Below are 26,708 nucleotides of genomic sequence, written 5' to 3'. Positions count from 1 at the left end.
CCCCCCCCCCCCTTCCCCCGATACTTCATCCCTTTTCTCAATCCACCCTCAAATTCTGAAGCCATTTGAAGCTAACCAGTCTACGTCTCAAACCACCCGCGGGGTCTGGTTTGGGTTTCGTGTGTTACATGTTTACAGCTGAGAACCAGTGGCTCCACCTTTCTCTGATCACCGATCTCAAGAAGGCCTGCAAGGAGGTCTTCCCTGTCGCTGAATACGCCTACACCACCATCCCCACCTACCCCTCCGGCCAGATTGGCTTCATGGTCTGCTGCAAGGATGCTACCCGCAACGTCAAGGAGCCCGTCCGCTCTTGGACCCGCGAAGAGGAGGAGCGCCTCTGCCGCTACTACAACCAGGACATTCACCGTGCCAGCTTCGTCCTGCCCAACTTCGCTCGCAAGGCTCTAAACTAGACCCCTTAAACTTTTGTGTTATTCTTCTCTTGTTTTGGGATCTGGCCTCCGCACCTAGGGCGGCTGATAATCGATGATGATCTGACGATGATGAATATAACAGAGGGTTTCTCTTTAAGATTTGTATTCTCAAGTCTCATGATGTCACAGTGTCTCGGGACTAGTCGTAGCAATATCGCATTGGATGCGTTAAGAGCTTCTGTCACACCCGGTGGGCATATCTACTTCAGGCTATCGACCTTAGGTGAGTGCTGCTACCATAGAATCATTAATTAACCAGAAAAAAATCGTTGCATTTTATCTTCTTAAACGACAATCGTTAAATAGGACTTCTCCTGCGGGGACGTCCAGCCCCGAGGGTCAATATCGTCCATGAGAACCATAAACATAAACTATAGGCAACAAGTCATCACGTCGCTAAAACAAGACGTCTACAGGATCTGCTGGAAAGCACGGTTGATGGGGGAGCGCACGTTGTGGCCCTTGTAGAAGTCAATGGTGGCGATGGCGCGCTTGCTGATGCCCTCAGGAGTGAACTCGAATTTCTGCAATCGATTAGTATTAATCTTCTTCGTTTGAGCAGGGATATAAGAAGCAAGGGGAATCTTACGGCGTAGACCTCCTTGTAAGGACCAGAAGCACCGAAGCGGTTGAGACCGAACTGCTCGTGAGAGTAGCGCTCCCAGCCCATGGTAGAAAGAGCCTCGACGGAGAGGACGGGAATGCCATCAGGGAGAACCTGGAGCTTGTAGGCCTTGTCCTGGGCATCGAAAACCTCGAAACAAGGGACGGAGACGACACGGGCAGCAATGCCGTGCTTCTCCTTGAGGTAGGTGGCAGCCTCGATACAGATGCTGACCTCGGAACCGGTGGAAATGATGGTGACGGCAGCGTTGGGAGCGTCGACGGCAACGTAGGCACCCTTGAGAGCGTTCTCAATGGTGGAGTTCTCCAGGTGGGGCAGGTTCTGGCGGGTGAGAGCCAGAATGCTGGGGGTGTGCTTGGCGGTCAGGGCAGAGTAGTAGGCAGCGCTGGTCTCGTTACCATCGGCCGGGCGCCAGACCATACAGTTGGGCAGAGCACGGAAATGGGCAAGAGTCTCGATGGGCTGGTGAGTGGGACCATCCTCACCGAGGCCAATGGAATCGTGGGTAGCGACGTGGATGGCGCGAACGCGAGAGAGGGCAGAAAGACGGACGGCACCAGCGGCGTAGGAGACAAAGTTCAGAAAAGTACCACCGGCGGGGATGACGGTGCCGTAGGCGGCGAGACCGTTCATGACAGCAGCCATGGCGTGCTCACGGACACCGTAGCGGAGGTAACGACCAGACCAGTCACCAATATTGTACTCAGGGGGCTGGAAATCGACAGCGTTCTTCCAGCGGGTGTTGTTAGAGCCAGTCAAGTCGGCAGAGCCAGACAGGAGCTCGGGAACAACGTCGTGAATCTTCTCAAGGACAGCCTCAGAGAGCTTACGGGTAGCCACGGCAGGGTCGGAGGGCTTGTAGGTGGGGAGGCTCTTCTCCCAGCCCTCGGCAAGCTTGCCAGACAGGCGGCGGGTGAGCTCGGCGTGCTCGGACTTGTACTCGGAAGCATACTTCTCAAAGAGCTGGTTCCACTCCTGCTCCTTGGCGGCACCCTCAGCGGCGTGCTTGTGGTAAAGGTCATAGACCTCCTGGGGGACGACGAAGCTCTGCTTGGGGTCAAAGCCGAAACGCTGCTTGACACTCTCAATGTCGTCGGCCTTCAAGGGGTTACCGTGAACACCACCGGTACCCTGAAGCTTGGAGCCGAAACCAATAGTGGTGGTCAGACGGATCATGGAAGGCTTGTCGGTGACGCTCTGAGCCTCACGGATGGCGGCCTCGATGGCCTCGAGGTCGTTGTCACCGTCCTTGACCCAGACGGTGTGCCAGCCGTAAGCCTCGAAACGCTTGGTGACGTCCTCGGTGAAGGCGCACTTAGTATCACCATCTAATGACATGGACGTTAGTGACTAGTCGATGAGGACGGATCGTTGGATAATCAGGGTCTAGGAGAACTCTTACCGATGGAAATGTGGTTGTCATCGTAAATAGCGATCAGGTTACCAAGCTTCAAGTGACCAGCCATCGAGGCAGCCTCGCTAGCAATACCCTCCATAGCACAGCCATCACCGAAGAAGCAGTAGGTGTGGTTGTTGAACAGCTCGTAGCCGGGCTTGTTGAAGACACCAGCAGAGTGCTTCTGGGCAATAGCCAAACCAACAGCGTTGGCGAAACCCTGACCAAGAGGGCCGGTGGTGACCTCGACACCGGGGGTGTCGTGGGCCTCGGGATGTCCGGGGGTGATGCTGTCGAGTTGCTGTTTAAAATACATGGTTAGGATGGCTATATTCTTCGTTGCTTGAGCTGTGGGGGAAACTTACTCTGAAGTTCTTCAAGTCATCCAGAGACAGCTTGTAGCCGAACAAGTGAAGAAGAGCATATTGAAGCATGCAGCCGTGGCCGTTGCTGTTTGCAATGTGTCAGTCTGAAAGCTTAGGGGACTAGGGGGGCGCTCTGCACGCCTTGTGAGGCTTACGAGAGAACAAAGCGATCACGGTTGGGGAAGTCGGGGTTTTTGGGGTTGAAGGTCATGAACTTGTTGAAGAGAACGTGAGACACGGGGGCCATGCCCATGGGGGCACCGGGGTGACCGGAGTTGGCCTTGAAGGTGGCATCAACCTATAACGGGGTCAGCTGCTTGCTCGACAAGAGATGCCTTAGGAAGGCTCGTTGCGCTGCTTCAACAGGTAGCCCGGCTGGGTCGCTCCTAAGGCAGTGTATCGTCAGGGAGGGGGAAATGCCTACCGCCAACAGACGGATGGTGTTGATAGCCAATTGATCCAATTGACCGTAGCCCATGATTGCGATATCTGTTGATTGAGGAAGATTAGCAAGAGAATTAGGGATATTGTGGGTGAGATTGTTTTCTGGCAGTGAGGGGAAGCGCGTACTAAATTAAACTCTTTTTATATGATGTAGGATATTCTTTTATTGTGAAGATGATCAAACCAACGATCAAAGAAGGTAGGATCAACGCTGGATGGGAGAGAGAGAGAGAGGAGAAACACGGAGAGAGAAGAAGTCAAAAGGAGAGGGAGGAAGAAAAGAAGAATAAGATGAAGAGATTGGGGAAAAGGGAAAGCGAGAGGAGGGGCGGCGTGGGATGGAGGAACAACGCCCGGCCGGGCATGGAGGGACTGACTGGGTGAGGTTTGGAGAGGGGGAGGAGCAGATCGAACTGGGAAGGTGGGGGGCAAATGATGTCTGTAGTGGGGCCAATTCTCACCGGCTGCTCTGGAAGGAGGGGAAAAACCTCATCAATATGATGATAGTACGACCTGTAGGATTACTGACTATTACTGAACTCTTGATAATTCTCCGGTCTACAATGCCATACAATAGCAGCAGGTGGAGCTACAGTACTACAATTGAGTAGTACTTGGGACAAGATGCAGCTGTGGATGTTGGAAGACACCATTTTTTTCCCATATCGATGACGTTGGGGTGAGGAGCAGCAGCAACAGCAGAATGATGCATTCACCCATCCATTATCCATGCCCACCATTTATATGCCTCAGGCATTCCAAACCAGGTCCAAAGCCGAACAGCAACGCATCTGCTATGACTTTGCTCTTTGAACTGACACATAACTTGTACAAGCTTGGACTCCTGTTACAACTACTATGCATGATAGGTGATTGTTCTCCAGCAGCAAGCTAACAACGGGAAGCTATATGCTGATCCCTCCTCCCAACCAATTCAATGGGAATGGAAGCTCTCATCACACGATGTGCCAAAGTCAGCAGCTGAGCATTGGCACTTCTCTAGCAGACCTTCCAACCAATCCAAAGAGAAGTCACTACAGTCCGTACATACTCCGTAGGTACCTAGTACTCCGTAGTAAGTCGGTCATGGATTGATGTTTCCGCATACGATGGCGGAAAGTCCCAACGCAGCAATTTTCCGAAACTGCCGCCCGGAGTGCCTCTGTCCGCTGGGTCCGGAGGACGCTGCTCCGCCTACCCCATCATAATAATCAATTTCATTGAATTACTCCGGCGTTGTCGGTTGATTGATAATAACAAGGGCTTCTAGAAGCAAATTCCGATGCCGTCCAGCTGGCCTTGCTGAAGTTTTTCCGTGGGAAGACCCTTGGAGGAGCCCGACGAATGAATCCTCGCCTGTCATACTGGCATGTGCAGACAAATGGGCTAAAGCATGATGACCACTAGTAGTTCAAACTGCAAGCCGTGACCGCCAACTAGTATATAACCGATTGGTAGCGGCATGCCGACCTATCGCTTCTGTGAAGTGGGACATCATTAAGACTTCAAACATCGATGTAACTCGACTTCCCTGTGATGCAGTATATATGTTTAGTACAAGGGAGCAGCTCTGGACGTCATCATATTAGCCATTCTGCTTCAGCTAAGTTCTTCGCCGGTAGCAGCAACAATGAAGAGGAATTCATGCACGCGGGCGCCGTCGCCGTCCAGCTGCGGAGCCACAATCAGAATACGAGATTGTTCAATGGCTTATCTAGCAATCGAAAACAACACTTTTTGGATCAGAAGGCAGACTCTCCTGGGACTCATGTTGTGGAATACGAACTCAATTCATTTGTGATAAGACGAGGAGGATGAGGATGCGCTGAAGGGCGCCGGCGAGGGGGGAGGTTTATAGTAGAACTCCGTTCCTATTTTGAAAAGCACAAAATCGGCGACCCCGCGACCGACTGAGAGCAGCCCCAAACTGCAACTGCCCGATAAATCATGCACCAGCCTGGGGTCAGAGTGGGACTGAAAGTCCAGTCATTGCGCTTCTGATGGCGTCCATGTCCTGTACGACATGGGAGGAACACGGGTCTTACACAGCATACACGGGGTTCGGGTTGAGGACCGTTCACTCGATTCAAATGAAAAAAAGCAGGTGAATGCATGAAAAAGTACCTTGAATTCGCGCACTCGCCATCTCACCTCATGAATCAATGCGCCCCAGGTATCACAGAAAGAAATATCCGACCAGTATGTACAGGTAACTCCTATACGCTCTGCCCCGCTGTCCAGCGCAAAGATACAAATATAACAACATTAACGCCAAATTCATTCGTATACATCATAGTAGCGGTAGCCCGCAGTCAGCGATGGATCAGACGACCAGCCGTCGATCCCAACCATTGATTAGTCCAAAATCGTGAACTTCATCATCCAGACCAGGAACGACTACACCGGAAAATGGATCCAGAAGATTGACGTGCTCTTCTGGGGACAGGTGTACGTCGCTGTAAGGGATCGCATCGCCGGGGCTTGCCATGCTCTCGTCAGAGTAACTGAGAACACTCTGCGCCGCGACCTCTCGACCTTGATGCAGATCACCGTTGCTACTAGCAGACCACGCCTCTGGCGACAACCCTTGTAGCTCGTTACGCGAAGGTGGGTTGTGGTCTGATTTCTGAGCATACTCAGCAGTGATGGAAGCGAATGGCCCGCTGTCCTCGCCGCATTCTCTTCCGCCATAAATCCCAGTGAATATATTTGAATAGCCCCTGTCCATATCACTCAAAACAAACTCCCAGTCCGATACTGTGATGGGGGCCCCTGTCGTGTCCGAAGGCGCAGAGCTAGAAAGAACGTGGCTGCCATCGAAGGCCAAGGAAGAAGAGCGAAGATATGCCTTTTCGGCGATTATCTGCGGCGCGTTTGGATTGTCCAAAGGTAGGCTTGCCCAGCTCGCAGACCGAACATGGCGCGCATTGGGATGAGTGCTCGCGCCGGAGATTGTGGCTCTGCGAGAAGGAGAATCCTGCTTCTCTGTGAGCGACGGACTGGACTGACCAGTCAAGCGAGCCTTCCAGGACTGGAGCTGCTTCTTGGGAGACTTCAGAGAATTCTGAACAGGGGGGGACATGTCCGCGATTCTACCGGAAGAACCGTGCTCACGATTTTTCAGAGTGCCTAGGGTGCCCAGGATACTAGCCAGAGCATTAAATTCTGCAGCCGTGGGGCCCGACTCGGTCTCCAGCTGCTCAACGACGGTAGCAATCAGCTTCTGACTCTCTTTCGCGAGTTTGCTGTCATGCTTCAAATTCAGATTCTGCCACAACAGATTGAGGCCAGTAGCAAAGACCAGCTCTTTTCGGTTTAGACTGAGAGAAAGACAGAGGCGTCGCTCGTCGAGTAGCTGTAAAATCTGGATTATGTGCTTGGCTGAATCAGCGATGACAAGAATGGAAGGCGATCGAACGCAGTCTTCCCCAAAGCATACAGCAGGCCGATGAATCAAGGAGCGGATAAAATAATAGACAAGCGACTGGACACATGTCAGCAACGTCCTAATAGTGTCATTTAGCACTGTTACCTACCAGAAGGGGAGAACGACTGCTTGTAACATTCGTGCTGGGTTTATCCTGCGTGAATTCAAGACGAAGATGGGCAGGCAAGCTCTTAACCCATGCATCGAGCTGCTCCGCAACCAGACGCATCTTGGACAAGGAGATATCGTAATCGCCATCACTAGGGTACACATCCTCCAACGCTTTGTTGAGCAACCTGGAAGCTGCGAATAATGCAATCGAGCTGGAAATGCGGGTCGTCTCGCCAGGAAGTGTGGGCAAAAATCCCGTTTCAGTGACATTTTCATCGTCGATGTCTTCAGGGTATTCTGTTCTGATGTCCTGCTCTCGTATAACAACAGGCAGACCTGTTAAAGCCGCAGTGAATCTGACATAGTGTTAAAAGTGTGTTCGTCTAGGCGAGAAATACGAGACTTACCGATCAAGAACATATTGACACCAGAATACCTTCTTCCGAGTTTCCGCCTCAAGAGGGTTTGAGGCAAAGCGTTTCTGGCTCTGGTGAAGTCTCAATTGGTGGCAAAGAGTGACAGCATATCCTCTATAGGATCCAAGACTTGTGTAGTCGCCCTTGGCCATGCAGTACATTTGAGCAAGAATATAGCATTGCAGGGTAGGAATGGAGATGTCGCTTGATATGGCTTCCAACATAGGTGACCAGTTATCCTCAAAGAATGCGGGGTCTTGGTTCGTCCTCGACTACGATGGAGTCAGTCTTAAGATGCCTCGTGCTCCCCTTCGATCTGAAGGTACTTACAGTAGAAGCAAGAGCGGCTATGCCAAAGATTAAATTCAGCTGGGTGAGATTGTGTTTGCTATCACGCAACGATTCTGTGCCTAACAAATACTGCTCATAGGCCTTAAGGATCGATGGACGATGGACAACCGGGTATAGAGGAGCCCATTCCTGGAAGAAAATGTTGATAAGTTGATCCGATACAAGCCGAGGCGCTGACTTCAGAGTTTGATCAAAATGTGAACGAGATATGGGAGGAGGAAGGGCGGTCAGCTCCCTGATGGAGAAATTAGACGGTAGCCGATTTTGGTCTGATAGCTTGTTGACAAAGGCATCTTGAAGAAAGTTAGCTAAAGTAGATCGCATGACTGCTCCCATAACTCGACAAGTTCTATTTCAGGCGGTGCGGTGCAAACATACCGACAAAACCACAAGTGCTCGAAACACCCGTACAGACGGTGTTGTCAATTGTGTTGTGCGACTGAGACACTTGACGAACTTTGATCACGCCTTCAGCCGCAGCGGCTTCGGCTTGATTGGCCTCCGCCGGTGCCGTTGATGGTGAACGGATCGCAGTGGTGATCCTTGATTGTGACGACGTTGAAAAAGAATGGATTCGTGAGAGGACGTCTATCTTTTCGTCCTTCTCATCCAGAAGGTTTTTGAGATCCCTGACTTCCGACTCTAGTGCACGTACTCGTTCCTCCAAGGATTCAGTGTATCCGCGAGGGAAAGCGCGACGGCTCAGTTTATCGCTTGTTTTGCACTCGAAGCCAACATTGGCGCATTGAGTGCAACAGGGTCGAACACCATCACAGCGAATCTTCTTGCTTCTGCATCGATCGCAGGCCTGAGCAATACGACTTTGGGAGCCATTGCCAACCTTGATCACTTTCATCGGAAGAATTCCAGGCATTTTGGCGGGATGCTCTGGCGCATCTGCCTTTGATGGCTTTGACTAGTGAATGTGTCGGACTCGCGCGGATAAGCACAGATGCAAGGGCTAGCCTCGGTACAGAAGTGATGAAAGGTAGGGCAGATTGTGATAATCCCAATCAGGCGTATTTCCCAGAGAGGGTGTGTTGACGAGGACAGTCGATAGGAACACAGGTGGGTTTTGTCGAGATATATAAGAAGGGGCGAAGAAGCAGAAGTGGCGGGAGCGCGGGGAATGGAGGGGGAGAGAGGAAGGGAAGAGGTGGGTGGAAGAGAGCGAAAAGCACCAAATAAGACTGAGAACCACAAGTTTTTTGTGTTGTAAGGGACGGGAGCAATGGGAATCATCCGCAGTAGTGAGACGAGAGAAGTGAGTTAGTTACAGTAGTTACAGTTAAACGGTTCCAGTGCCATCGGGACTCAAAAGGGGGGCCAGGTGGGGCTGTGGGCTGTGGAGTCATGCGCTGGGATCGTGCCCAATTAGAAGATCTGGCTTACAGCGTTCACTCACTCAGCCGACTGTTTGAACTCCACGGTAAGGTATTGCCGTTACTGGTGCCCCCATGTATTGTGAAAATTGATCAGCTGCGTGCCAGCTGCCGAGGATGCTTAAATTTGTACAGGACCCTACAACATAACATGCAATTTATCACTAGTAGCGCTTGCCAGATATACAATCCAAAGCAACAATGACGCCTCGTATGTAGGGAGGCGTCTAAGGTTCTCCGTACCGGTATATGTGACTATGTATGTACTTACATTCCCTGGCAGTCTGGCAGCCTACTTTATCAGAGGTTGAAACACCATCCCTGCAATCGCAGGCACCGCCAACGGAGGCTGCCAAAAAATAATCCGAAGCCACTAATGCAAGGCGAGCGCAGGACGATTATAGTAGTGCATAAGGAAGACGCTCCTCACCTAGAGTGTCCAGGTCAACTTGATCCGATTGATATGAGTGGACGAATCATAGTCAAATTGTAGGTGCAAGAGCTGCAGGCTCGACACGTTTCGCTCCGTCTATCGCGCGATTCTAATCAACACAGTAACTATGGATCATATCGTCATGCATCCTGCCAAGGTCAGATTTTCATCCTACCGCCTATCCCTTTCGGGAATATGTAGACTGTCCAGCCTAGACCGACACTAGTCGCAACTGAGGGCGGTTCGGTTCTTGAAGATCATCAGCTCTCCGAGAAAGAGAAGCTTTCCGGATCCCACAGGGCCTACCTACTATGGATGGCTGGAGGTACTGGAGGTACTGGAGATGTAGATCTGACTTGCCGCTTGCTCCAAGGGTTCCTCCAATACTAACTACAAAAACGGTGTGGACATGTAAATTAGGTAGCCAACTCCCCCGCAACTCTTGAATCAGAGTCAGCCTGATCATGGTCCATTACTAGCAAAAGTATGGGGCTAAGCGGCATGACAATGGTAATCACTATTGATTGCTACGTACCCTGGAACCAAGATCGATGCGACCAGAACATTATTCGACCAGGAAACTACTCGTTTGGAGAAATGAAAAAATCCGATTGTTTACCGAGAAACTCCCGTTGACTCATTCGCTGGGTCCCTCTCCTCCTGCATTGGAGTCCCTTGGTTTCCTCCTGTACACACGAAAAGTTTGTATCTCCGCACATCAACCCTCCATTGCCACGGTCCTCGTTTCCCATGTTCTCATTCGGAGTGTCGTGGGGAAACTGAACTTTATTTCAGGCAGGTGCGAAGCCACGCTGATTTGAAAGTGTTGTCCATGTTCCTGGTTCTTCTTGTCGAACGAGCGGCGACTCCGCATAGCTGAAATCTCAAAAATATTGAAGTGGATGATGAGTCCATTTATGTAACCAACATATCGCAGTTATGAGCAACCCACCCACTTACCCCGATGGGCCTTCAGTCCTCAACCCGACATTCCGGCATTGGTGTTCTCGTGAGCATACCCGAGTGTTCGCCGAGAAAACTGCAGAAGTGGAGGCCAGAGTTTTGTCTTCAAAACCTGGTAGCAGGTAACAAGTATGGTGCCGCGCGTTTGACTACTTGGAGTTGCAAAGACTTGCGATGCCAACCTTTGTTAATCCAACCTTTGAACAAGTGACAAACATCATAGCTGTTCTTGACCAAAGGTAGGCTTGACTATTCCAGGTAATGGGGTGAGTTACAAGGCCCAGCCCTGCCCCTCACCTGCAGACGGTTGGACCCTTTGGGCCTTTACAAGTCATGCGCTAAGGTGTTAGCAGAAGACTACATTGACTCCCAATGCTTCACATGGTAGGAATTCTTCCTTCCTTCGCAACAGTATAATAGTCCTAAGCTGGCTCCACCGCACCAGGCCACCACCGGGCCATCACCCATTCAGTGAACTCGAGAAGGCTCGGCTGGTCAATAGAACGTCATGGTGTGGCCTCAGAGGCAACGAACCGACTTTTCTGAATGCGTGGTTCATATGAATTGGATGCGCAGGCCCTGGGGTCTCGGAATCCCCAGGCTGTGTGGTCTTGGCGGATGTTTTCCCCGCTGGGGTAAACCTGTCACCATTGGTATTTCTGGCCTGAAGGATCTTCCCCCGCGGTGGGTAAAAACGCAAACTCAGATCCCGCACCCACGTTTCGGGTCTCGATCATGCCATCTCTCGGGAACCCACGGCTGGTCTCTCAAAACATGGGGTAAATCTAGATGCAAAGCTCGTATTTTTCGTTAAGATATGCATTTACCATGCACTACATTACGACGTTTCACAGTGGGAGAGATCCCTTTAACGACCTCTGACCGCATGCAAGATTATTCCGCCGTCCAATTGACAAGAGAGGAAGGAAAATCCTGTCAAAGCATTGTAAGAGTCAGAAGACCTATATTCCTTTCATGGAATTCGACCCAGCCTACAGGATTCTGTATTCTTGCTTGGTATGTCTTTGACTCATGGCGGGAACTTCCAGGTTTAGGAGGCAAATGAAGCAGGCTTTATGACACCGATCGATGACCCCCGATATCGCAATGGTGTAATGCCGAGGTCTCATATCATAATCTCTACAGAAATCATGTACAATGAGATCGCCTCCAAAAATCAATAATAGGCTTGCGATAGCACGGGATCGAGCATTTAAGATTGAGTCTGACTGATCAATCACTGCTCGACCTTTAGCGTTTACAACCAATGGTCATGGAAATATAGCTACTATCCTAAAATCATCTGCGGCCATGCTTCGCGTAATAGAGCGATCTTGATGACAGTATGCTCGGCTGAATCTAGCTCGTACTACTCTGTACTTGTGTCTGATTGGCCCTCCTCCTGCTCTAAGCTGAGGTTGCGGTGCAGACATGCATGGATAAATTAGAGTGAGTTCCATTGCAGAAATGGGCATAATACCTGGCCCGTTGAGATGAACTTGTACGTCGCCATTGAATCCAGACTTATGAGTGATCTCGCGAGCCCATGTTTGAATTTGGGTTTGCAGTATGTATAAAGTAATGAGCTTGAAACAGAAAACATGGATTTAAGTGGATTTATTGTTAACATATATTTAGGAGTAGCTCCAAGCTGCGCGCGAAGTTCGAGCTTATGCCGTCAAACCAAGCCTTGGCGAACTAAAGGGGCACTCACCGTTTAGATTTTTATAAAAATGACGGTAGTCTTACTCACAGAGCATATCAAATGGTCTGATCATCCGTCAGCCGGCAGTCGAGGTTGCCTTAAGTTGTTATCGTAAATTATGTGATGTGACAATCACAGCCGGCTTACTCAAGAACCTCGGAAGCTAACACCAAAGTGGCTGGCGCTGCATCACAACCGCTCTCCTCCGCTACAGGTCATGGCAATTTCCTTATCTTTCGATGTCAATGCTGCATCAATCAGATATGTATCATGGCGTGGGCTTCGCATCGCGGGCCGAGGTCATGCCAAACTCGTGCGACCAAGAGGTTGTTATCATCCCAGCAAATCTCGTTCTTGACATATGCTGGTCACATTTGCATGGTTGTGCACTGAATATTGCTCCTTGTATCATGCCGAATAAAGAGGTCAGCCATGCGAGCCATGAGGACAACGATAATCCCAAATTGAGAAATTTCAGTCCATGAGATGGGCTGGAATGGAAACCTGAGCTATGGAGAGACAAAGTCAAAAGACGCCGTCGTCAATTTAAACTTCAGCAGCTGACTTGCTGAAATGTGTCGAGAGGGCTTTCTCGCTTTTGTGAGGAAAAGACACTACTGTGTATGCTTCCACCGATTCTCGCGGGAATATGAGATACATGAGCCCTTGATAAAATTCTCGAGGCCGGTCGGAAAGCTGTGTTTCGCGACACATTCCCATATGTTATCATTCTTCATGGATGAGACTTATCACAGGGAAGCCTGAGCCCCTGGCCGCAACAGGTACGTCACGAATCGACCTTGATATGCAAGAGGGTATACCCAAGTGTGGACGTGCCATAGGAGGTGGATATCGAGACTCAGGGGTTGATGGCGATGTGGTGGGATCTTCAGGTTTGACTACGAAGGAGTCGTTTGCAAATGGCATCATTGGTTTGATGATCTTGCCCGTCGAGGGGCTTGGCATCTTCGATGACCTCAAATAAAACGGTGGGAAAATGGATTCAGAGGAGAAGACGGAAGAAGAACGAGGAAAAATTCCCCAGAAACCACAGCCTTCTACGGAGTACCTCGATCATGATTCCTAGCTGCTACCGGCTGAGTCCCATGTTTGGACAGATCCAATTCTAGTAGGGGTTATGCGATCACCGAATCACTAAGAGTGATATTTATTCGCCCGCAATGGCCCCATAATATGAAGGTGGGCACTTCCAGTTTCTTCGGGTCGCAACTGAGTCGAAAAGAGATTCCGTAGTAAGTGTTGTCTGTTCCCAGTCTGGATTGTGTGCAAGGCGAACCAAGGAGAGCTCGGTCCTTATGACGTCGTTATCGTTAACGTCACCGGCCATCAACCACCCGTCAACCCTCCTCAACACAACATATTAAAAAGCTGCTTCTTGTCCGTTACAACTCTTCTTCTATCCAGAACACAATCAACTCACTTGCAATCAACTCGACTCAAAAACAATCAAATCATCCTACAAACTATCCTTCACGCCCTTTCCAGAACAACTTCTCATCTTCACAATCAAAATGACCGACGCTACTTTCCACACCACCATTCAGGACATCCGCAAGCCTGAATCCCACGCCTCCCACGCTAAGGCCGGACAGACCCCCGCTAACTCCAACGTTTCTGCGATGAAGGTAAGCAGGAATCAACTTCAATGCTGGCATTGAATCTCGGCATGACTTCTAACAACTCGAACAGTCTATCATCGACGAGAACAACGCCGACAAGGCCTCCAAGATCGAACAGATCAAGGCCAACCTGCCCCTGCCTGACCAGCCCCCCGTCGCTAGCGACTGGAACTCGGCCGACCAGAGAACCGTCAATGTCGGTTCTGGCGGTCGGGAAGGTCCCGTGTCTGGAGAGAACAACAGTGCTCTGAGAGAACCCGCTACTGCTAGCAGCAGCGTCCGCGTCGACGGATCCGAATTGCATCAGAACACCCAGCCCAGTAGCGACGTTGGTCGCCAGGGCAAGGACAACCTTGAGGGTCTCCCCAAGGATGCGCTTGCCCGGTAAACGAATCGATGCTACAGATACATCGAAAATGGTTTCTCTTTTTTTCCCCCAAGCATGTACTATAACGAACGAGCAATTTAATGAATGATCACGTCTATGAGAACAATTCTTCCTTCCATCATTAGAAAAAATCCTCTGTACGCTTTGAGCTCGAAAGAACCGGATATCTTGGCCTCATGACCAGCGTGCCATAGATCCCTTTCCTTACATAGATCGCTTTCCTAACTACCTCAGAGCAATTATCAAAACTTTGCTCACCCCATGCTGTAATTTTTTCGTGCCGCATGTTCGCAAGTCGTCTTATACATTTATAGTCCGGGTTGAGTGCATGGATTATTCACGTGCGATAGCAGAGACAGATGTGAAGGTCTCAAGATACCTCAGTACAATTTTCATACTGCTGCAATTTTGCAGGCCGATAACAGCGAAAGGCTGCTGATGGTAATCACATGACGTCACGCATACAAGCTCCACGAGGCAGAAGTGAAGCAGCGAAGGCCCAGAACGCTCAGACGCAGCATGAATCGCTCTGCCCATGGCGCAATTGCTATAATCTCACTGCAGAGAAACATCACATCGATGGTTCGGCACACCGGAAAAAGTAGTCAAGCATGTGCGGGACCGAAGGCTGACCATTTCCCCCACTTTCCTCGCCGCGAAGCAATTGAGGGTTCAGAATGAGCGGATTCCCTGCAGGATGGGAGGGCAAATTCGGAAACCAGACGGGGTCGCGGTGGGCCAGATCTTTTTTCTTTCCTGTCATCGATCAGAAGGTTGACGCCACAGGGCCAGCTCATTGACGTACTTCTCTGCTGACGGCGCATTAAATCGTTGCGTTGTGTTGACATTTTGTGGACATGTAATGTCAGAATGACATCACGTACATGCTCCCATGTATCAAGCCTGTTGACGACATGCATCATGCTATCCTATATAGTCGCCTGGGATGCTTTGTTTGAGAGTAGCAAAATCTACCAACCGAGCATCATCAAAAATCTCCATCAACCGCATCACAACACCAGAATTTTCCATCACCGTTCACATATCACGTATCTACTCAACATGGATCTTCAAGGACAGCCCATTCCCCCTGGCCAGCGCGGCACTAAGGTAAGTTCGATTCCCGGAACCCACGGTTGAGTCTCAGGTTCCTCCCTTCTTCAAAAGAAAGAGAAGAGTGCACTAACGCGGTAAATACAGGTCACCTCCGATCCCGAGCGCTACGAGCAGCCCATCAACGAGCCCTCTGGTCCCGTCACCAACGACTCCCTCGCCGCCGAGTCGGCCAAGCAGGGAGGTGCCTACTCTCAGAACCGGGGCGCCCAGCCCATGGGTGTCGACGGCAAGCAGTCCACCGTTACGAACACCAACACCTCCAGCGCCCGCAAGATCGACCCCAACCACAGCGAGTCGCAAGGCAAGTACCCCGAGGCTCTAGGCGGCCAGGGCAACTTCCCCGGCACTCATCTCCCGGAGAGTGGCTACGCTGGTGGCTCGACTGCGGCCAAGCAGGAAATGGGAATCAACAAGGGCGAGTACCCTGCCTCCCAGAAGCTTGAGCAGCAGCCGCAGCAGCAGCAGAAGCAGCAGAACACCGACAAGGTCCACCCCCACCAGCACCAGCCCAAGCACAACGTCGGCTACAAGCAGCAGAAGACTGCTGCCCCAGCCAGCGGTAGCGGCTACCAGGGAGTTGCCGGCGTTGCTCCCTCTTACGTCCACGATGTCCTCGACCACCTTGGAAACACCAAGCCCAAGGGCAACAACCTCAAGGAGGGTGGCATCCCGGATGATGCTCCCAACGCCAGCTATACCACTGACATTGGCAGCGAGAATGACCCTGGCCGCCTGGCCCAGGGTGGCTTCCAGTTGAGGTCTGCTGAGAGCGGCCCTGCTGGTACCCCTGCCGGCCGCCAGAAAGGTGTTGACAACCAGCAGCCCTTCCAGGCTCTGCAGTCCGACCAGCGTGCTTAGGTCGTCGCATACGATACATGATTTTATGAAAAGCAAAGCGGAAATTTCTTTTTTCTTTTTAGCTTATGATTCTTGTTACTCAGGAAGCCTTCCACCAGGAGGATCGGTTAATATGATGCAAAGAAGGACTGGGTCCTTCGCAACTACGAATGTATATTAGATTATTTATCATGCAATCTGAGACTGCCCAAAAATTATTGTTTGGCTCCTCATACATCTTGTAAACTCTTATTGGTAAAGTCGGAAAGTTCTTGAGTTGGTAGTGAGGAATCTTTCTGAGACGAGTAGATATGTATGCTTATCCCAACCCTCTTTTCACGCGGACTTTGCACTGAGCAGGTTTCGTATTGCGCCATTTCGGCCTTTGCCACACACAGCCAAGTAGCTATCAGAAAAATGAAAAGTCAACAGCGACACCTAAGACAAGATCTTCCCCAAACGTCAGCAAGGGAAAGAGGGCAGCTGCAGTGTTCATGATGCTGTCGACAGCGACCGCATGCGACGGTTGATAGCCAAACTAAGTCTTAAAATGTTGGAAGGTAAATCGTGCTCAGTCGAAACAGTCTTCAGTCGCTTCTTTGCGCCGAGATTGATCCCCGAGGCTCTAGACGGCCAGGGCAACTCGGAGAAAGCAATGAAGAAAAGGTTTTGGTCTGACTCAAAAGTCATCACCTACAAGATGACAAGATAGTTGCCCATGATATAGATATCAACAATTCAAGGGAAATGTTGATCAAGCTTACTGGAAGCTTTGCAGGGTCATACGCCCATGAAGGTTACTGACATGAAATGGATATTCTCAAGCAGGGGGCAAGAAAGAGGCAAAAAGCACACCCTGGATCATAGCATATCCAACCATATATTTCACGATGATTTTACCTTTCCAATCCCTCCTCCCTTCCTTTTCAGAGTGCGTCTGCAGCAGCAGACAGGCTACCCATATATACCAGATCGGATACCCCGAGGACACGCGTGTGACAATCTGTACATGGTGCTTGAGGAAAATAAGCACCGCGAGGACCACCTGCGGGACCGCCAGGCTTCGCAGCAGTCGGTCCGTCAATTGAGCTTGCCGTGTGTCTTGCATCTCAGCCGAGACCCTTGATGTCGCCAGCTCTCTCAATTCCTTTGTTACAGCCTGCCGTCCAGAGGCCACTAAGATGGTGAGCATGGGGGCAGCGAGGACAAAAAGAGGGATGTTGGATAGTGTCCAGTATCGCAAGAATCCATTATCCCTGTACACATAAGCGTCAACGGGGCAATGGGCGGCGGCTCAGTTCACACAGACTTACCAGTAGTGATCCTGCACAAAGCTATAGATACTCGGGATCATTCTCCGACACCAAACCCTCGGTTCATGATCGTCAGATACGATGCAAAACTCCTGATAGGCGATGTACTGCGGGAGAACGAAGCCAAGACCCGTGCAGAGACCAGCCAGTCCAACAGCAAGTAAGCGCCTCAATTTGACATAAGAGATGCCGCTAGGCAGCAAAAGAAGTAGCCGGACCGCTTCTTCAAAGAGTGGGATACCATTCAGCAGGCCGTTACTGCGACATGTTGTGGCTAGTCCGTACAGGACTCCTGCTACTACTAGAAAGATATCGTGGAGAGAACCAGGGGACGTGTCTAGTGAGAAGCTCTGCACAAATGCAAGGGAGCCGCAAAAGCTCAAGAGAGCATATATACTCTCCGCACATGGAGCGGACAAGAAAGCACCTCCAGGGGACAGGATGTGCAAGCATGCTGCGAGGAGAGCGACCCTGCGGCCCTGCGCCCTTGGGAGAAGGGCACATATGAGATAATAGAGAGAAATCGTAGATAGTCCATGAGCACCATGGGATAGCAAAATGCCGACGATACTCTCGTTGAAAGTATAGTCAAGAATAGTGGTTCTTTGAAGGCCTGGTGAGCTGTTAGCCAGGAAGCTTTGATTTTGGATTTACTACAGCTCAAGGGTACCATTTGCCAAGACATGTATCAGGCGTGTGAATCCGTAACCGAAGGCCCATTCTTGCTCGAAGACATAGCCTCGATTGGCGGATATGATGTAATATATCGAATCCCATCGCGTGAATTTGATGGAAATCGTTTTCAGCATGGCTGGCAACGTTGCTTTGGTCGCATCGCCGTTCCATCGGATCAATGTGGTCGAGGTGTCATACCCGGGCCCAGGCGTCAAGACAATAAGGAATAATAACAGACCTTTCCAAAGTACAAAAACTGCTAGTAACGATTGAAGAGGATAGGAAATGTCTATTATTCGAGATTTCCACGCCATACTTCCTGCTGGTCCAGGATACTGCCAGTGTGATGGTTGAATTGAACAAGCTCAGGAGCAGATCCGCTGCATGTGCGCTAAGCCTTCCCGCTCCCGTGCTGCAGTTCAGGGTCACAGCTCTGATTTGGGGGGGAACTACCAGTATAAAAAATGGCATCCGAACAACCAAGTTATGAGTTGCCCGGATTGTCTCAAGCACGTTGAGATGCTGAAGCTGGACCGTTGCCAGACACGCTTACTGCAATAGTCCTACTGTCGCCCAGAAAAAAAATACCTTGTCAGTCATGTGAGTTTAATTTTGAAGACATCCTGCCTTTTTTTCATACACCATTTGCGAACGCCGGATTTGCAACGGACACATCATAAAAGATCAACCCATATAAGCACGTCCCAAAGGCCAGATCCCAAAGACATGCACTGCCTTGTCAGACAACAAAGTGGAACTGTACAGCCATCGCAAGTTGACAAGACATATAAAGAAGCCATATAAAATTAGGGAAAAAAACGGAAAGAAAATCAAGGGCGCTTTCATAAGTCCAGCTAAGACCTCATAGGTTCACCCTCTTAAGCTCCTTCTGAGCCAGCTTGGCCAATTCCTCATACACCTCGGTGAAGTCCTCACCGTCGTCCTCGCCCTTCTTGCCCTTGGATGCCGACTTGGGCACGACCATCACGACACTTGTGGGGCGTTTCGTAGCGGCAGAGTTACCGAGCTCAGCTCGGGATGTGACAAAGACATATGGGATTCCGTGGTCCTCGCACAGGACGGGGATGTGAGAGATGACGTCCATTGGCGAGATGTCGGCGGCAAGAATGACAACTCCGTTGGGAACAGCGATGGTAGCGTTGGCGGCGGGGATGGGCGACTTGCGGAGGGCCTTGACAACTTCCTTCACACCACGCTTCAAGCACTTGTTGACAGCGGCTAGTATAAGAATAGCAATTAGCAAATCGAAAACTGAAATAAATTCTGCCAGTTGATCGAGAATTGTTGGACAGATTCTGCGGTTGTCTTATGTCTCGTGCCAAATGATCCGGACTCAATGCATTATGAAAAGGCTGGAATGGCAGTGACAAATGCTCTTACCTTTCTTCACGCTCTTCAGAACCTTCTTGGCGGACTTGTCCTCGACCAAGGGCTGGGCGAAAGGAACGAGTGCGCCAACGGGGTTGCTGTCGAGATCCATGACCTCGGCCTCGACGACACCAGTGACGGTGGCATCAGCAGGAATAGCCTCCTCAATGCCTTCCAGAACCTTGGTGGTGAGCTCCTTCTCGACAGCATCGGCAAGGGCGGTCTTGTCCTTCTTCTCCTTCTTCTCCTTCTTGCTCTTGGAGATACCGTCCTTCTCCGCGCGCTTCTCCTTTCTCTCGCGCTTGTCCTTCTTGTCGCTCTTGTCCTTGGCCATTTCGAATATTAGACCCACTCGGGAATTAATGCTGCGTCCGTAAAAGGGGGTGCGAGGCGAGAAAAAAAGGCGTTGGGCGTGAGGAGGAATAGTCGTCCGATCTCGTTGAAACCCGCAAAAATTCGAAATCCATTCAAAATTTCGACGCTAGTCCTATTCAAAAGTGTGAGCTTCCGCGGGCGGTGAAGTGATGAGTCATCATGGTGGTGGTGCTGCGGATGTTCATCGTTGTATGCATGCATCATTTCGTTCAAACAAGCGAAGCGTTGTGAGCCTTGAGTGGTGCTCGCTTACACTTCGGTCGCCAGACTGCAAGTCCAGCCTGCGTCTAGTCCGTGATACCAAGTATTGATTGTACTGTATTGGCGATCAGAGTGAAGCTTCCCGCAAGGCCTGTTTGGCCTTCTATCACCCGATGTAGGTCGAATCTTCATCGCGTGTCATAACAATAGATTCTCAAGGGCTCAATTGACAAGCGCTGCACAGATGGCTTCAAACCAACCCCCTCTTTCAGCTTGGGGCTCTCCGCCTCCCGAGTCGCCTCTGGCACTTCCTCCGGCACCGAGTGTTTTCCAGTTATCGAGTCGCCTAGCGGAACCAGCTCACCCTTCGAAACCAGGTGAGACCTACACGTTTTACCCATAGCACGAGACTGTAACTGACAGCCCCCTTCCAAAAGATACCGAAAAGGAGGAACTACGGGTTCAAGTAAACACGCTGAAGTATGAATTGGAGAATTTCAAGCAAGAGCGAGACCTGATGATCCTGCGTCACGAGAAAGAAGTTCGGGAATTGCAATTGAAGGCAGATGCGGACTTTCGTAAAGCTCAGGTATGTTGACATCCAGACTATCAGCTTTCGCGCTTCTCGGAGCTAATGTACCGGTCTATGCTTAGGTTGCGGAATCATCCAGTCACCGTGCCAGCCACAAGAGCGAGACCATTGCGAAAGAGTTGAAAGAGGTACAAGATAACGCTCTTAACGAGAAAGCAGAGTTAGAGCGAAAACTTCGTACACTTCAAGACCAAAACCAATCTCTTCAGGAAGATGTCGATGATACAAAGGCGCAACTACTGGACCAAGAACGACAATTCAAATATCAAATTAATGAGTTGGAAACGATCCGATTGTCATTCCAGAAGACGCTTGAGGAGTTGCAAACCGACTTGCAGAGTGTGAGAAGTGACTTGCACGCGACTCAAGCGAAGTTGCAGGAGCGAGAGACGGAAGTCGCACATTTAGAATCAGAGAATATCCGTCTGAAGGCCGAAGGCAGCGATCCGGAGACACTATTGGTCCTTAAGCGGGAGCTTTCGGATCAAGTCAATCACATCAGGAGCTTGGAGACTACGAATCGTGAACAAACTACCGAACTACGTCATTTGCGGAAGGTCCAGAAGAATGTGGAAGTAGTAGAGGAGCAGAAGCGATCCTTGGAAAATCAGTTACAGCTCATGAAGGGTGTGGAGTCTGAATTAGGAACGGTTCAGATCCAGATGCAGATACTTGAAGACGAGCGGCGGTCATGGACCAGTCTCTTACAGGACAACGACCAGCCGGCGGAGCTTGATTCTCCTGAATTGGTAGTCAAAGCTCTGTTGCAGGAACGGATAGAGAAAGCCACCCTTGTTGACAAGCTGGGAAGCGTTGAAGCCGGATTCTTGGAGAAGGAGGAGCAAATACGAAGCTTGGAGGTCGAGAAGGCCAACATGCGGAAGGAGATAGAGATTCTTCGCGCGGCTGCTTCTGTAGCTGGCGGAGCCACTGCTGAGAGCCGCACGAAATCCCGCCTTGAGAGGCAGCGCACTCTCGCTGTCAAGGAAGTCGAGTACCTTCGGGCCCAGCTGAAGACCTTTGACACCGAAGAGGAAACCATGAACGCCGAACAGAGTCAGTTTGATCAGCAGAAATCCGAGCAGATTGCCGCCTTGGAAAAGCTTGTCGATGAATACCGAGCTGAGCTGGCCAAGGCTCACGAGGAGCTTTCTCAGCGTGAGGCGCCGGTGGCGCAGCCAGAAGAGTCACAGCAGCCGCGTGGAATCAAGAGACCCCTCTCACCTGCCGAGAGTGACGTTGAGAGCGAACGCCTCTCTGTTCTATCCCGTAAAAACCGGACACTACAGGAGTCGCTCACGAAATCCGAGCAGGCCACGACTCTTCTGCGTAAGGAGCTTGAGGCCGCAAAATCACAGCTGAGATCCCTCAAGGCCAAGTCACGTACTCGCATCCTAGAACTGCGCGACAACCCTACGGCAGAAGCCGAGAACCTCAAGATGTCGACCATTAGAACTCTGAAGGCCGAGAACCAGGATTTGCTGGCGCAGCTGCGCGGCGATCATGCCGACGTCAAAGTCGTCCCCGTCAGCACCCTCGAAAGCATGAAGCTAGAAATACAAGATATGGAGCGTGTTGTCGCCGACAAGGAGAAGCGCATGCGCCGCCTGAAGGAAATCTGGACTGCTAAGTCTTCGGAGTTCCGCGAAGCCGTTGCGTCCCTCTTGGGATTCAAATTAGACTTTCTTCCCAACGGTCGGGTGCGAGTAACGTCTATGTTCCACCTTTCGCCCGCCTACAGGCATGGCGACCGCGATGGGGCTTCGGACTCCCAAGGACCAGGAAGCATGGGCAATGGGGAGGAGAATTCGATCATCTTCGATGGCGAGAACGGCACCATGAAAATATCCGGAGGCCCCAATAGCCTTTTCGCAATGGAAATAAGGCCTCTAGTTAAGTTCTGGGTGGAAGAACGCAAGGACATACCCTGCTTCCTGGCCGCGATGACACTTGACTTTTATGACAAGACAACAAGGGCAACGCGTATGTAAATTTGCTGTGACTCATGTGGAGTGGGCTCTTCGGCTCTAATTCTTTGTTTGATTCTTGCAACAGCTGAAGTGATATCCCGGCACAGGTCTTGCTGGTGCCATGTTTGTTATACCCATGACTCTTCCAATTACCAGTAGATGAGCTTTATTTTCCAGTGACCTAGCGCGGTTCTCTCGCTATTCTTAGAACACTGGTGCAGTTCAAATGCATAACTCATCGAGCATAGCCGAATTCATAGAATTATTCACAGCCCCTTAGTCATCTTTATTTCATGCAAATATCAAATGAGCGGTACAAGGACAAACTTGGGTATTTACAAGGTATTAGGCATTATTACTGTTGCGTCAAAAAAATCAAGGATGTTTTTACACCACCAGAAGTCCAGCAGGGATGAAGCTAGAATAAAAGGAATGTTGAGGGAATAATGACATGGCAAACAAAGACATTGATATAGTGAACAAATGTAAGGGAGCGGAGCGGGCAACCAAAGGGGAGGTTTGCGGTCCAAAGACAATACCAGCCAATTGTGTATTCGCAACGGCATGGAAAATGTTTTAACAGCCTTTGCAGCAACTGCAAAGTGCAGTGCTAAATTTCATGTGCCCGTCGGAGATGCTTAAGCCAAAGGTTCATTGTACATAGGCATTGGAGACTCCACAAGCCACGAGTCGTCACGCCTTCAACTTTAGGATGAGACGTACTTCGCCGCTACTAATTTGCGCACGGTTGGAACTGTCTTCCATTCGGTAGACGAATCCGCACTCGGAATTTGTGCCCCCGAATCGTCATCCGCAAAAGGATCGGTACTCTTCTGTGGATTCTGCTCGGGGAAAGAAGCTGTGCTGATTCCTAATTGCGTCCCATCTTCGATCCTGTGCACTTCAAATCGTGCATCCACCTTGCCCTTCCGCGGCCCACTCGCTCCTGTCGAGAACCGGACGAGAAACTTGCCATCAGATCCTGCTGTGACGTCCAGTTCAGGAAGCCTCCAAGTCACCGCCGATTGCTTGCGTCGGAACGTGGCCCCAGTATTAGGATACATGACAGCAGCTGTGGCATGAGCCACTTCTCGGTCTTCGACCGGTGAGGTATCAAGGTTAACAGTCAAGAGTAGATTTTTGACGCTGATCGACCTTCCAGCTGGGAACGTGGGGTTGGCAGAGTAAAATATGATAACACTGGCTTGCATCTCCTCTATGTTCCAGACTGGTTTGAAGATGACTGGGCAATAGCTCGAGGCGTTTGCTGGATCAAAGTGGATTTGATATTTGAAGGCCACGGTCGGAGAAGGCCGAGTGATGCCAGTGAGATTGATCTTGTACTGACCTCTTTGCTCATCTGAGAGCTCCTTGTTCTTTTCTTCGCTCACGAAGTGTGGGTTGGCGGCAACTTTCTCCAGGATTTGGAAATTGTCAAGTCGCACCCGAGCACTTTCCGCTTGCGTGTCAGGAATGGGGTTGTAGGCAAGAGCAAGTTCGCCAACAACGTGTGTCTTTGTTACCATTCCTTCAGAGAACCACGCACTGACAGTATCAATTATCGAGGCATTAAGACCAGGTCCGTGTAGATCAGGATGGGCGACAACGCCTGCTGCGTTGTGCAATGTATGTCCCGATCGAATGGACGTGGTGTCGGAGAGTGCATGGTCATCGCTGGCGTTAGTAGGCGAATTGACGTGCCTCAGTGGCGCTGAGGGAGACAGTGGCACAGGGGGATCTGATGCCGAGGGTGTGACAGGATTCTCGTTCCCGGGGACAGGATTGGGAATGAAAACCGTGTTACGGACATCACGACGGCCGCGCAAAGTTCCTGCATTGCGTCTGGCTCCGGATTGTTGGGCTCGCTATGCAATCTATTAGCGTCTGGTGATGCACGTTGTGTCTATCTGTCCTAAACCCACAATTCTTAGTTGATTGGCCATGTCATCCATCGCCTGCTTAGCCTGATCTTCGTCCTCGAAGATCGGCTGGTCACGAATGGTCAAGTTAATGCCACTTTCTTCCAAACTACAAGAAAATTAGTAAAACAGATGCTCGACATCGCGGAGCAGATTCCATACCCAGCCGCTTCTCTTTGAGCCCTTGTGATCTCGTCGATAGTATCTGGCCGCTCCGAGAAACCCTCTGAGTCTACTCGTGGCTGAGCAGGGTGTTAGTGCTGGAATTCTTTTGTCATTGCCCATATGCGACTTACTTCGTTCGGTACGGTTGAATTCTCCTCTGCGGGGGTTTCATGGGAGATATCTCCATTGGCAGAAGCAGCTGCTGGCTGCGACACTGGACTCGGCGCCGTTCTGTTAAAGTCTTCATGTTCTGGGAATTCGCCTGGAATGTTCAATGATTCAGATGGACCCTCCTGCGAAGTCAAAGCAGTACCAGGACGGTCAGATCCTTCTGGAGGCGTCTCTGGGATCTGCAAATCGCGCGAGTCCCCTCTTTTAAAGGAAGCGAATGGGCTCCGATGCTTCTTGTCTGAGAAGAAAGGGCCACCGCCAGAGGGTTGTACGATACTGCGACGTCGATTCATCACCGTACCTAATCTTTTCAACCCTCCAAGAGGAGTGCTGTGACGAGGCTCAGGAGCTAACGAAAAACCAATTAGTCTGTCATGCCGAGAAATGTCGGGCTTTTTTTTTTCACGGTTGAGACGCGACACTCACCGGGAGGCGCTCTGGCTGGTCCAGACGTTTCCGAGCGCTGGCTGGCAGCATCATCCTGGAGGTGCGGCGGAGGTGACAATGGTGCGACAGGAGGTGAGGTTTGCTGCCTCCGTGGAGCAACTGGTCTTCCTCCGTTGACTTTGGCCGCAAAAGTTTTTATTTCATCCGCAGTCTCGACATTTAAAAGAACATTCAAGCAACTCTCAGCCGCCTGGCGGCTGCGTTCCACCTGATCAGACTCATGGGTTTGCAGTTGAGTCAAAACGTCTCTTAGGTGGTTGAGGCGACCCTCATCAGCCGCCTGAAGTTGCTCAAAGACAAATGGTGCTCTTGAATCCCACTGCTGACTGATCTCTTCGGCAGCAGCCACGGCACTGGCTAGTTTGTCCGCGCCCTTCGGACCCTTCTCCCTAGCCTTTTCAACCTTTTTCTGCGCCGTCTCGTAATTCTTGGCCAAAGCTGCAAGATCACTCTGAATTCCAGGCATTGATGACAATTCACGGCTCTTGCTGTTATAATCCCGTAGAGGTCGTTCAACGTCCTCATCGATCTTTTGCGCGAAGGTTTCATGGGAGAGCGCTATGGATTCAGTGGCACCAACAATGCGTTGCCACGGGATCTGAAATATACTGTATTTGTGTAAGTCAGCCAATATCGATTTGGAAAGAACGCCGATGGTTAGCATTACCCCAGCGCAGCTCCATTGTCTAATTGTGGGCGATGCGCAAGCTTCCTTAAGCCTTGAGCATATACTTCTTCAATGCGTCGACGTTCCTGCGATTGATATTCCCAGGCATCAGACCGGCACGCTCTAGCAAGGAGTTCGGCAGTGGTTGGGGGGGGGGCGCGATATGTGATTTACCTGGAGCCAGTCCGCAATGTCCGCATTGATTTTGTTTATGGTGCGAATGCGCTCGTTAAGCACATTAGTCGCTTGACTGGGCTGCAAAGAGGCCTACATGTAGAGTACCGGGAGCAGATGTCAGCTAGTTGTGCAATGTCACTGGGTGTAGTACGTGGCTGAAGCATTGGGTGAGGGACTGGGTTGATCGTACCAGCAGCGCCGGATACTCCTGCCGAGAGAGATCCATCACTTCTCATAGATCACAGCTGCAATGGCACAAAATGTCGGAGGCGCATAATAAAGTTCCAGCGAGAGAGGGAATAATCAGCATCAACACGGGAATTGTCTCAAAGGCGATGGAGGGGGAAGGAAGCCGAAGAAGCCGACAAGCGCGTTCGAGATTTAACAGTTGGCGGTGGGAGGGAGAGGGAAGTTTGGGGGGGGGGGGGAGGAGAGATGGTGATGACGATGACGGGTGACGGACTGCAACGCCCGACTGAGGCCAGGCGGAGGAGCCGAACTGGCCGAGTCCGCATCAGGTAACACACTAAACCACAACAGGCCAAGTGTGACTGTCACATGTCCTCCGAGTCCCGGGCCCGACCGCCTTGATACGGTATGGCTCATACTCA

General features: G+C 50.8%; 11 protein-coding genes across 11 annotated transcripts in view; 5 read left to right on the top strand and 6 right to left on the bottom strand.

Annotated features, from left to right (window-relative positions):
- BP01DRAFT_371341 (spermidine synthase) overlaps positions 1-416 on the top strand; it is a gene marked incomplete at both ends in the record, with an annotated part of 1,677 nt that extends 1,261 nt beyond the window's left edge. Inside the window, one exon of the mRNA XM_025576662.1 lies at positions 139-416. Coding sequence (XP_025434354.1) covers positions 139-416 — 278 coding nt within the window. The remainder of the gene's footprint in view (positions 1-138) is intronic.
- Positions 417-693: 277 nt separating this feature from the next.
- On the bottom strand, positions 694-3,645 carry tktA (transketolase tktA). The gene is made up of 7 exons (XM_025574204.1): positions 3,394-3,645; positions 3,248-3,312; positions 2,979-3,121; positions 2,824-2,908; positions 2,465-2,759; positions 1,027-2,390; positions 694-961 (listed from the first exon to the last, which is right to left on the bottom strand). Exons 2-7 carry the CDS (start codon positions 3,299-3,301, stop codon positions 848-850), a joined length of 2,055 nt encoding a protein of 684 aa, XP_025434353.1. The 5' UTR covers positions 3,302-3,312; positions 3,394-3,645; the 3' UTR covers positions 694-847.
- A 1,538-nt stretch (positions 3,646-5,183) lies between these two features.
- On the bottom strand, positions 5,184-8,832 carry facB (C6 transcription factor FacB/Cat8). Its single transcript, XM_025572477.1, has 5 exons — positions 7,951-8,832; positions 7,552-7,865; positions 7,213-7,493; positions 6,804-7,161; positions 5,184-6,751 (listed from the first exon to the last, which is right to left on the bottom strand). The coding sequence occupies exons 1-5, from the start codon at positions 8,444-8,446 to the stop codon at positions 5,591-5,593; spliced, it is 2,610 nt and encodes an 869-aa protein (XP_025434352.1). The 5' UTR covers positions 8,447-8,832; the 3' UTR covers positions 5,184-5,590.
- A 1,727-nt stretch (positions 8,833-10,559) lies between these two features.
- On the top strand, positions 10,560-11,497 carry BP01DRAFT_353512 (uncharacterized protein). The gene is made up of 2 exons (XM_025574203.1): positions 10,560-10,616; positions 10,704-11,497. Exon 2 carries the CDS (start codon positions 10,910-10,912, stop codon positions 11,162-11,164), a length of 255 nt encoding a protein of 84 aa, XP_025434351.1. The 5' UTR covers positions 10,560-10,616; positions 10,704-10,909; the 3' UTR covers positions 11,165-11,497.
- Positions 11,498-12,660: 1,163 nt separating this feature from the next.
- Positions 12,661-13,122, bottom strand: BP01DRAFT_146371 (uncharacterized protein). Its single transcript, XM_025570591.1, has one exon. The coding sequence runs from the start codon at positions 13,019-13,021 to the stop codon at positions 12,782-12,784; it is 240 nt and encodes a 79-aa protein (XP_025434350.1). The 5' UTR covers positions 13,022-13,122; the 3' UTR covers positions 12,661-12,781.
- Positions 13,123-13,587: 465 nt separating this feature from the next.
- BP01DRAFT_289730 (uncharacterized protein) lies at positions 13,588-14,083 on the top strand (the record flags this gene model as incomplete). The annotated part of the gene is made up of 2 exons (XM_025571589.1): positions 13,588-13,701; positions 13,766-14,083. The coding sequence occupies 2 exons, from the start codon at positions 13,588-13,590 to the stop codon at positions 14,081-14,083; spliced, it is 432 nt and encodes a 143-aa protein (XP_025434349.1).
- A 982-nt stretch (positions 14,084-15,065) lies between these two features.
- BP01DRAFT_353510 (uncharacterized protein) lies at positions 15,066-16,198 on the top strand. Its single transcript, XM_025574202.1, has 2 exons — positions 15,066-15,193; positions 15,284-16,198. The coding sequence occupies exons 1-2, from the start codon at positions 15,146-15,148 to the stop codon at positions 16,055-16,057; spliced, it is 822 nt and encodes a 273-aa protein (XP_025434348.1). The 5' UTR covers positions 15,066-15,145; the 3' UTR covers positions 16,058-16,198.
- Positions 16,199-16,710: 512 nt separating this feature from the next.
- On the bottom strand, positions 16,711-18,359 carry BP01DRAFT_333655 (DUF409 domain protein). Its single transcript, XM_025573132.1, has 3 exons — positions 18,020-18,359; positions 17,350-17,962; positions 16,711-17,292 (listed from the first exon to the last, which is right to left on the bottom strand). The coding sequence occupies exons 1-3, from the start codon at positions 18,336-18,338 to the stop codon at positions 16,857-16,859; spliced, it is 1,368 nt and encodes a 455-aa protein (XP_025434347.1). The 5' UTR covers positions 18,339-18,359; the 3' UTR covers positions 16,711-16,856.
- Positions 18,360-18,612: 253 nt separating this feature from the next.
- BP01DRAFT_353507 (L30e-like protein) lies at positions 18,613-19,855 on the bottom strand. Its single transcript, XM_025574201.1, has 2 exons — positions 19,426-19,855; positions 18,613-19,263 (listed from the first exon to the last, which is right to left on the bottom strand). The coding sequence occupies exons 1-2, from the start codon at positions 19,745-19,747 to the stop codon at positions 18,887-18,889; spliced, it is 699 nt and encodes a 232-aa protein (XP_025434346.1). The 5' UTR covers positions 19,748-19,855; the 3' UTR covers positions 18,613-18,886.
- A 158-nt stretch (positions 19,856-20,013) lies between these two features.
- BP01DRAFT_312221 (coiled-coil domain-containing protein MAD1) lies at positions 20,014-22,736 on the top strand. The gene is made up of 4 exons (XM_025572476.1): positions 20,014-20,164; positions 20,234-20,366; positions 20,427-20,578; positions 20,644-22,736. Exons 2-4 carry the CDS (start codon positions 20,234-20,236, stop codon positions 22,570-22,572), a joined length of 2,214 nt encoding a protein of 737 aa, XP_025434345.1. The 5' UTR covers positions 20,014-20,164; the 3' UTR covers positions 22,573-22,736.
- A 63-nt stretch (positions 22,737-22,799) lies between these two features.
- Positions 22,800-26,513, bottom strand: BP01DRAFT_388993 (uncharacterized protein). Its single transcript, XM_025577881.1, has 8 exons — positions 26,288-26,513; positions 26,095-26,187; positions 25,921-26,006; positions 25,233-25,861; positions 24,767-25,155; positions 24,633-24,712; positions 24,474-24,579; positions 22,800-24,416 (listed from the first exon to the last, which is right to left on the bottom strand). Exons 1-8 carry the CDS (start codon positions 26,321-26,323, stop codon positions 23,259-23,261), a joined length of 2,577 nt encoding a protein of 858 aa, XP_025434344.1. The 5' UTR covers positions 26,324-26,513; the 3' UTR covers positions 22,800-23,258.
- Positions 26,514-26,708: the final 195 nt, after the last annotated feature.

The sequence above is a fragment of the Aspergillus saccharolyticus genome, assembly GCF_003184585.1.
Source record: "Aspergillus saccharolyticus JOP 1030-1 unplaced genomic scaffold BP01scaffold_4, whole genome shotgun sequence".
Lineage (NCBI taxonomy): Eukaryota > Fungi > Ascomycota > Eurotiomycetes > Eurotiales > Aspergillaceae > Aspergillus > Aspergillus saccharolyticus.
The sequence above is the reverse complement of the archived record's forward strand: the minus strand, read 5'-3'. Positions and strand labels throughout refer to the sequence as shown.

Excerpts from the sequence above, each read along its gene's own strand:
- tktA (XM_025574204.1), bottom strand. The coding sequence starts at position 3,301 with ATGGGCTACGGTCAATTGGATCAATTGGCTATCAACACCATCCGTCTG. Across the intron at positions 3,122-3,247 it reads ACACCATCCGTCTGTTGGCG|GTTGATGCCACCTTCAAGGC; the intron begins GTAGGCATTTCC and ends ACCCCGTTATAG. Across the intron at positions 2,909-2,978 it reads CGTGATCGCTTTGTTCTCTC|CAACGGCCACGGCTGCATGC; the intron begins GTAAGCCTCACA and ends CATTGCAAACAG.
- facB (XM_025572477.1), bottom strand. The coding sequence starts at position 8,446 with ATGCCTGGAATTCTTCCGATGAAAGTGATCAAGGTTGGCAATGGCTCC. Across the intron at positions 7,494-7,551 it reads TAGCCGCTCTTGCTTCTACT|TCGAGGACGAACCAAGACCC; the intron begins GTAAGTACCTTC and ends ACTCCATCGTAG. Across the intron at positions 6,752-6,803 it reads GCAGTCGTTCTCCCCTTCTG|TCGCTTGTCTATTATTTTAT; the intron begins GTAGGTAACAGT and ends ACATGTGTCCAG.
- BP01DRAFT_353512 (XM_025574203.1), top strand. The coding sequence starts at position 10,910 with ATGAATTGGATGCGCAGGCCCTGGGGTCTCGGAATCCCCAGGCTGTGT.
- BP01DRAFT_146371 (XM_025570591.1), bottom strand. The coding sequence starts at position 13,021 with ATGCCAAGCCCCTCGACGGGCAAGATCATCAAACCAATGATGCCATTT.
- BP01DRAFT_353510 (XM_025574202.1), top strand. The coding sequence starts at position 15,146 with ATGGATCTTCAAGGACAGCCCATTCCCCCTGGCCAGCGCGGCACTAAG. Across the intron at positions 15,194-15,283 it reads CTGGCCAGCGCGGCACTAAG|GTCACCTCCGATCCCGAGCG; the intron begins GTAAGTTCGATT and ends CGGTAAATACAG.
- BP01DRAFT_333655 (XM_025573132.1), bottom strand. The coding sequence starts at position 18,338 with ATGGCGTGGAAATCTCGAATAATAGACATTTCCTATCCTCTTCAATCG. Across the intron at positions 17,963-18,019 it reads GATACATGTCTTGGCAAATG|GCCTTCAAAGAACCACTATT; the intron begins GTACCCTTGAGC and ends ACAGCTCACCAG. Across the intron at positions 17,293-17,349 it reads TTTGTGCAGGATCACTACTG|GGATAATGGATTCTTGCGAT; the intron begins GTAAGTCTGTGT and ends TTATGTGTACAG.
- BP01DRAFT_353507 (XM_025574201.1), bottom strand. The coding sequence starts at position 19,747 with ATGGCCAAGGACAAGAGCGACAAGAAGGACAAGCGCGAGAGAAAGGAG. Across the intron at positions 19,264-19,425 it reads TCTGAAGAGCGTGAAGAAAG|CCGCTGTCAACAAGTGCTTG; the intron begins GTAAGAGCATTT and ends TTCTTATACTAG.
- BP01DRAFT_312221 (XM_025572476.1), top strand. The coding sequence starts at position 20,234 with ATGGCTTCAAACCAACCCCCTCTTTCAGCTTGGGGCTCTCCGCCTCCC. Across the intron at positions 20,367-20,426 it reads AGCTCACCCTTCGAAACCAG|ATACCGAAAAGGAGGAACTA; the intron begins GTGAGACCTACA and ends CCCTTCCAAAAG. Across the intron at positions 20,579-20,643 it reads CGGACTTTCGTAAAGCTCAG|GTTGCGGAATCATCCAGTCA; the intron begins GTATGTTGACAT and ends GTCTATGCTTAG.
- BP01DRAFT_388993 (XM_025577881.1), bottom strand. The coding sequence starts at position 26,323 with ATGGATCTCTCTCGGCAGGAGTATCCGGCGCTGCTG. Across the intron at positions 25,156-25,232 it reads ACCAGCCAGAGCGCCTCCCG|CTCCTGAGCCTCGTCACAGC; the intron begins GTGAGTGTCGCG and ends GTTTTTCGTTAG. Across the intron at positions 24,713-24,766 it reads ATTCAACCGTACCGAACGAA|CCACGAGTAGACTCAGAGGG; the intron begins GTAAGTCGCATA and ends CACCCTGCTCAG.